The 8,111-nt window shown below is 42.7% G+C and overlaps 1 protein-coding gene across 13 annotated transcripts in view; it reads right to left on the bottom strand.

The window, feature by feature from the left end:
• The window catches only part of Nrf1 (nuclear respiratory factor 1), a 107,715-nt gene that overhangs the window by 49,043 nt on the left and 50,561 nt on the right, over positions 1-8,111 (bottom strand). For all 13 annotated transcript variants that reach the window (XM_031381398.1, XM_031381397.1, XM_031381400.1 and 10 more), the window contains 2 exons: positions 5,858-5,984; positions 1,759-1,899 (listed from right to left, as the gene is read on the bottom strand). In XM_031381398.1, the coding sequence (XP_031237258.1) occupies positions 1,759-1,899; positions 5,858-5,984 (268 nt within the window). The remainder of the gene's footprint in view (positions 1-1,758; positions 1,900-5,857; positions 5,985-8,111) is intronic.

Below are 8,111 nucleotides of genomic sequence, written 5' to 3'. Positions count from 1 at the left end.
CTCAGAAATCTGCCTGTCTCTGCCTCCCAAGTGCTGGGATTAAAGGCGTGCGCCACCACTGCCCGGCATGGCTGGTCTTTTATTATCCCACTTAGTCCTCTTTACATTGTAATTTTTAACTGTTTATTTATTATGGGTGGCATTACCACAGAGCACATGAGGATGTCAGAGGACAACTTTTGGGGGCCAGTTCTCTTCTCACCATGTGAATTCTGGAGATTGGATTCGGGTCACTAGGCTTGGTGGCAAGTGCCTTTAACCACCTCATGGGACTCCTTTAAAATACTGAAACATTTTAAAACTATTTGTTATGTTTTATTTTCAATCCTCAACTGCAGTGAGAAGGGAAAGGAGGAACTGCATGCAGTGAACACCAGCTTACAACAAGGCTGTCTAGCTGGGAATGAAGTGTCAGTTTTCCTTGGATCTGTCACTGTGCCATGCTGTTTACCAAGCATGTGGCATTGAATGAAGCACACTGAGGTTCCTATGTTTTGCTTTCCAAACAGTAACCACTCCATTTTTTTGTGGCCATTGGCTGCTCTTCCTGAAAATCAGCATTTAGCCATGCTTATTATCATCATCAAAACATTGGGCCATTTCAACTAACACATCAAAAATGGCAGTGAGGGAGAAAATCCCATCACAGAAGAGGACTCACATTAGGATCCTACACCAGAGGTTCAGCTGGTTTTTCATGCACTTTCTGGCTGAGAGACAGAGAATATTCTTAAAATTAGCCATGCAAAATGGAACCAGCAACAGAACGGCAACTGTGTATGCCTTTCTTTCTGAACAACGACTGAAAGATCCTTCATGTTCACAGAACGCTATATGCTCCAAAAATCAAAAGATCACAGTTTAGGTTTAGAACGTTTTTTTATTTTACAAAGGCAGGGCCTCACTATGTATTCCAGGCTAGCCTTGAACTCTTATGAGTCTCCTGCATCTATCCTCAGGTGCTAGGATCATAGCTCATGTGATACCAAATTCAGCTCTAGCTTTATATTTATATAAATGCCTTTATATTTATATAAATGCACTGTCATTTCTCATCTAGTCTCTGGTTCAGACCCATTCAAGGTGACCCCTACTTTATTGACTTTAGCTTTGTTCCAATGTCCTTAGGCCATTTACTAAACAGGCACTATTGTTTAGATGGCATGCTACTTTAGCTGTTGAATGGCTGAACTGAGCAGCAATAAAAAAAATGAAGTCATTGCTTTAAAACTCTACCTAGAGAAACAGAACAAAACTAAAAGTAAGTAAGCCAGGTGTGGTAGTACACATCTTTAGTCCCAGCACTTGGAGGCTGAGGCAACTGCTCTGAGTTTGAGGCCAGCCTAGTCTACACAGCAAATTCCAGGCCACCCAAGGCTACATAGAGAAACCCTACCTCAGAAACCTGGGGGTGGGGGTGAGAGTGGGGAGGAGCAGAGGAGCAGCCTAGCCTGCTAAACTTGTCTCCTCAAACTTTGAACAGTCTCCAGGTCAAACTAACCCCAAGCAAAAGTTTCCTTCACTAGCACAGAACCCTGGGTAAAAGGAGAGCATGGGCAGCAGAGAAGAGGGTGCTTGTGTGTGCTTAGTCAGGAGGCTCCTTCTAGGACTTGGCCTTGCCCAAAGCTACCACACCTCCAGGCTGTGTCTCCAGAGAAGCTCCGGTCACACCACCAAACACAAACCTAGAAAAGGGAGGAGAGGCCCGCCCACATGTGCATCTCTTATCTTTGCATCTACTCATTTCCCTCCCTGTACCTGGGTCATTTTGTCCACAGAGACTGGAATCCCATCGATGGTGAGAGGCGGCAGTTCAGAATTAACCTCCTGTGGCGCAGGGGCGTGTTCTGCCAGAGCAGACTCTAGGTCTTCCAGGATCATGCTCTTGTACTTTCGCACCTGCAGGGAATTAAGGGCAGAAGTAAACAAGATGCTCAACAGCCAAGGAGAGCTGGTGCCAAGCAACAAGAAAGTGGGTGGGGTTGTTCTCTGTTAGCCACTGTAGAGCTCCAAGAACAAATTCTCCTCCAAGTAGAAGATGAAAATACCCGCTGGCCCCAAAGACACCACATTGAACAGAATCAAAGGAAAAGATGATGAAATTTTAGGTAACAGCAGCAGGAAGGAGCCAGAGGGAGAAGTCCACTGCTTCTCAGTTAAAAGTCATGTTTTCTCAAGTCACAGAGATCTTTCACCTATTCCAGATATAATATAAATAACATTCATTACTCTGCATTTCCCAGGCTAGCCATGTCCCCAGTCACATCTAATTGACAGTTAACTGTTAAAATCATTTTCCAGATCTGAGGGCTTATATCTCTAAACTCTAATGTGCTTAAAAGGCTAGACTGAAAAGAATGAGTGTGAAAAGTAACATTACGCTGGGCAGTGGTGGCACATGCCTTTAATCCCAGCACTTCGGAGGCAGAGGCAGGCAGATTTCTGAGTTCAAGGCCAGCCTGGTCTACAGAGTGAGTTCCAGGACAGCCAGGGATACACAGAGAAACCCTGTCTCAAAAAAACAAAAAACAAACAAACAAACAAAAAAGAAAAGTACCATTACTAGCAAGGCCTAAGGCCTGAAGCCAGGGTGCTCCACTGTCACCCTGTCCTCCCTTCAGGTAATGGTTGGGAGTCATGGTGCCCCTCTGTGTGCCAGTCCAGTTTTGAACCCGACTCTGTTCTTCACCATTGTAGTGAAACCCATCTTAAGACAACAGAACCTTCCAGAGCTGCAACACAGTGCATGTGCACATTCTTCCATTATGAGCAAGAGGAGGCAAACACTGAATTCACCACCATCAATAATGGGCTTATTCACTTAGAAGAATATACAAGGGTGATGAGAATGTCTCTAGGGATAATAAAGTTAGGAATTATGGAAATATAACTAGATGGGATATGATATTAACTTGTTTTCAGGCCTTAAGGCATTCTCTTGGGGACAGGGGGAACAAAATTTTGGCAAGAAGTTCCAACCATGTTTTCTGTTCCGTGAACGTACTGCCTTAGTGGGGTCTCATTCTAGGCTCCAAAGAGAAAGACCTCATATTGTACCTCACTGACCTCAGCAGTAGTGACCAGCCCAGTTCCAAAGTTATAGAATCCTCCAGATAGGAGAGCCAAGCGGAGGAGAGAAAAATAGTCCAAACACTACACTGGCTAGAACTTGACTAACTCAAAAAAGTTTCAAATACCATCACCAGCATATTATGACATAAACATCCGGTACTATTAAGGCATTGTATAGGCTTCTTTTATTTTCTGGGTTTTAATGCTTCTAGTCCACAAAAGAGATTGGGGGATGGAACAAAGCCCAACTCTTCTTCTAAGTCTGGGTTCTCTGAATTTACTGTATCAGGTTGAACTTGTGTGTAGGCCCACAGGAGAAATGAAAATGATACAAAACCACTTTTGATCATGGTGGTGATACCTGGCATTCAAAGATGGGAAAACACCAAGCTTTAACTGTTATATTAGTATCAAGTAAGCCATTTTTTGACAGGGCGGTGGTGGCGCATGCCTTTAATCCCAGCACTTGGGAGGCAGAGGCAGGCGGATTTCTGAGTTCAAGGCCAGTCTGGGCTACAGAGTGAGTTCCAGGACAGCCAGGACTACACAGAGAAACCCTGTCTCGAAAAACAAAAAACAAGTAAGCCATTTTTATGGATCAGGAAAAAAGTGATATTCCAGTATTTTGATAAACTTAACAATGCTATATAATTCCTTAACAATACTGATTAAAAGAATGCTTGATAGAGGTATGTATTATAGTAATCTGCAACAAAAAAATTCCAGGTGAACACAGCATTCCCACCTAAGTTGCTTAGTAAAGTAGATCTCCCAGAATTAGAAAGCTGGTGTTTCAATTCTATCTGGCTTCTCAATTCAGAGATGCACTCGCCACCCATAAACCTAAAATCACACTGCATCTAAAACTGCTGGCCAGCCTCCTCACTGGTTTTTGCTTCTAGCAAATTCTTTTCTACTTCTTATCCAAAGTGCTTATTTTTCAAAGTCCAACTCAATTTCCACATGTGTCTGAAAAACCTTCAAGTGTTCCTGTCTTAGTTATCTTTCTGCTTTAAATTCTTAGTGTCAAATACATTATTATCCCCAGAATACAGTGTGCACACCAATACATGATGACACTGCTGAGCAGAGGCTAAATAAACCTACCTTCCTTCTTTCCTCCCTCCCTCCCACCCTCACTTCTTTCCTCTTGATTTTACAAGACGGGGTTTCTTTGTGAAGTTCTGGCACTAGACTAGGATAGCCTCAAATTCACAGAGATATGCCTGCTGTGTTCTTTTTTAACACGTATCATGAAATATATCATGTATTCAGATGCAGAGAGGTAGGTATAGGTACATCACCAAATATTCTTATGAATATCAAGGATAGAGCTGAGGATTCAAACTCAGGCCTTTCCGGCTTGCATGGTGACTGCTTTACAAACTGAGCAATCTCCCTAGTCCCACAGTTACTACATGTAAAACATTGGCCTACAGGGCTGTGAATGTAGTCGGGAGCGCTCACTAGGCCCTAGCAAATGGTAAAGGTTCCTGCCTCTGACTCAAGAGCTTTACCTTCAGAAACCCTGGAAAACTTCTTGGGAAGTTTTCACTTTGTTATTAAGAAATTATTTCAGGCTATACCTGTCAAGCTCAAGAACGCCGATAGTTTGCACAGAGCCCTCTGCTGCCCTCAGAGCACAGCAGTCAGTGAGTTAGCTCCACCTCTGCCTGAGCTCAGAGTTCTCTATGTTATTTCTGGAGCAGTTTTTAATGGGAGGTCAGCTTTAATGTCTGTTCCTGGTGAAGAAGGTATTGTAGGCCTAATTTTACACAGAGGACACTGAGGAAAAACTGGTGGAATTTTTTTTTTTTAAATTAGGGACACGGAGAGATGGCTCAGTGGTTAAGACCAATGGCTGTTCTTCCAGATGACCTGTGTTCAATCTCCAGCAATCACATGGTAGCTTAGAACCATCTGTAACTCTAGGGACTTCATGCCCTTTTCTGGTCTCCAGGAGCACACATACACAAGAGGCATAAACTCATAAGACAGATACACATACATATTCAAACAAACAAATATAAAAATATGTAGATCAGGCTAGCCTTGATCTTACTTGCTTGCCCAGCTATACCAACTTAAAAAAAAAAGGCAAAAGAGATTTTTAAATATCCAAATACATGGTTAAAAAGAAAATGCTTCCAATTTGGCTTATAAAATTAACATCCTGGAGTCATCTAGTGTTTTGCTTCAGATATAAATCAAAATTTCACATTTTTTTTTTAAGATGTCTAATTTACCTCAGGATGGCCTTGTAGCCAGCTAGCCGACCTTGACTACCTGACCCTCCTGCCTCTACCTCCTGCCTGTTGAGATTACAGGCATGTACCACAACTGGTAAGGTGCTTAGGATGGACCCCAACACTTCATACTTCATGCATATTAGGTAAGACCTCTACCAACTGGGCTCCATCCTCAACCCTGCACTGCTTTCTTAAGTAAAATATTCCCCCCTCTTTTTTTAACTGTACCTGGTGGGGTACAATACATTGCTTTAGTAAGTAAAAACAGTAATGATCCTTTAAAAAATTACTATATATACTCAACAGTTTTGGCCACCAAGTCAAAGCATCAAGCTAGGTTCAACAAAAGCTAGATTCATCTGCTGCTCTCCACTAATAAAGTATGTTTGTGACCATTGCATGGGGCTGATCCAATCATTTCACTCTGCACATACCAGTCGCCCCTCCCATCCCTGAGCACTGACTGGAAAGAAGAAGGAAAGGCCAAAGTCTATACAAAGCAGAGGGCCTATGAGAACCGCTCAGATCTGACTTACCACATTCTCCAAAGGTGCTGCACCAAACACCTTGAAGACGGGATTGGGTTTGGAGGGCGAGATACAGAGCACGATCGCTTGCTGTCCCACTCGAGTCGTGTACTCATCTAACGTGGCTCTGAGTTTCCTGAACAGAATAGAAACAAAAGGTTACGGCGACAGAGGTGGAGCAAACTTACTGTGAGTGGAGACAATTCTGATCAGATGTATTCTGAAATATAAGAATAGGAAGGAGAGAGAAGTAATGGAAGTCTATAAGAGAAAGTGTGTGCACTACACCACCATGGCTACTTACAGCTTTGTATTTTACTGCTAATTGAGGACTCAGGCCATGATGGGCAGCACTATTCTTCGGACAGGTAATCCTGGGCTATGTTAGAAAGCTAGTTAAGTATAGTCTACAAGTGGTGTTTTGGCATACACCTTTAATTCCAGAACTTGGGAAACAGGCAGGCAATCTTTGTAAATTCAAGGCCAACTTGGTCTATGTGGTAAATCCCACATAGCAAAAAAAATAATAAAATTTAAAATGCAAATACCAAGATTACAAAACAAAATCCATACAGCCTGTAAGGGAGCATGCAAGCAGCATTCCTCCATGGCTTCTGCCAGGCTCTTGCTCCTACTTCCCTCACTGATGACCTGGACCTGAAGTGTAATGACTTAAGCCCTTTCTTCCCCCAATTGCTTTTGGTCAGAGTTTTTTTTGTTTTTTGTTTTTGTTTTTTTGGTTTTTCGAGACAGGGTTTCTCTGTAGCCCTGGCTGTCCTGGAACTCACTTTGTAGCCCAGGCTGGCCTCAAACTCAGAAATCCACCTGCCTCTGCCTCCCAAGTGCTGGGATTAAAGGTGTGTGCCACCACTGCCCGGATTTGGTCAGAGTATTTTATCACAAAAAAAGAAACTAGAACACAAACCTACAGTGTTTGCCAGTGAGGATGAAATGAGTCTCTGCAGTAGCCCCACTTACTGCTAGGGATGTTCTCCAAACCCCCACTGGATACCTACCTATAAGTTGGGATAGAATCAAACCCTCTGTATATTGTTTTCTTCTTATACATACATACCAATGATCAAGTTTAATTTATAACCAAAATATTAAGAGATGAACGATAACTAGAAATAATTATAACACAGGCTAGAGAGATGGCTCAATGGTTAAGAGTACTTACTGCTCTTTCAGAGGATCTGGATTTGATTCCTAGTATACTCTTGTATGGCCTACAGCTGTCTGTAACTCCAGCTTTAAGGGGCTAATGCCTCTGGCTTCCTCAAGAGCACATAAACCCATGCAGGCACACAAAACCCTCTTCTGACCAATGTGAGCACCAGGCACTTACATGACACACATATACACAGGCAAAACACTCATACACATAAAATAAAATTTTAAAATGAAAATATTCATATTATAACAATATCCTTAGGGCTGGAGAGATGGCTCAGCGGTTAAGAGCACTGACCTCTTCCAGAGGTCCTGAGTTCAAATCCCAGCAACTACATGGGGGCTCACAACCATCTGTAATGGATTCTGATGTGTCTGAAGACAGCTACAGGGTACTCATATACATTAAATAAATAAAATCTTTAAAAAAAAATCCTTAGTAAAATTGTTTAAAACTCATTATCTACTTTAAAACTCTTCCTTTAATATTTTTGGACTATGGTTCACCTTCTGAGGTAACTAACCTCGGAAAGTATTAAAGCAAGACACCGGGGTGGAAGTAAGATACCCTCTGAGTCACCAGGGAGTATCCTATATTTCATAGTACCATAGAAAATCTGCATCATTTCTTGAATGAAAGGTTGATATTCACCACCTCCAATCCTCTCTCCACTCTCAAGACCGGATCTTCGTATGTAGCTCAGGCTAGCTCAAAACCCATGCCCTGCCTACCTCAGTCTCTGGAGTGGGATCACAGCACCATCCAGCGTGCCCATCTCCTAATGTGCTGGGCTTCTACTCCTCTAATCGCTCCTCTCATGTGTTCCCTGGCTGCTTTCAAACAATGACTGCTTTGACTGGGTGTGATGGTGGACACATTTAACCACAGCACTCGGGAGGCAGCGGCAGAGCTCTATGAGTTTCAGGCTAGCCTGGTCTATATAGAATTCTAGGACATTCAGAGCAACATAGTGAGACCCTGTCTCAAAAATAAAATTAAAAGTAAGTAAATAAATAAAATGGCCAGGCAGTGGTGGCGCATGCCTTTAATCCCAGCATTTGGGAGGCAGAAGCAGGCAGATTTCTGAGT

The sequence above is a fragment of the Mastomys coucha genome, unplaced genomic scaffold (assembly GCF_008632895.1).
Source record: "Mastomys coucha isolate ucsf_1 unplaced genomic scaffold, UCSF_Mcou_1 pScaffold20, whole genome shotgun sequence".
NCBI classification, from domain to species: Eukaryota; Metazoa; Chordata; class Mammalia; order Rodentia; family Muridae; genus Mastomys; species Mastomys coucha.
This window is presented reverse-complemented; position numbering and strand designations above follow the sequence as displayed.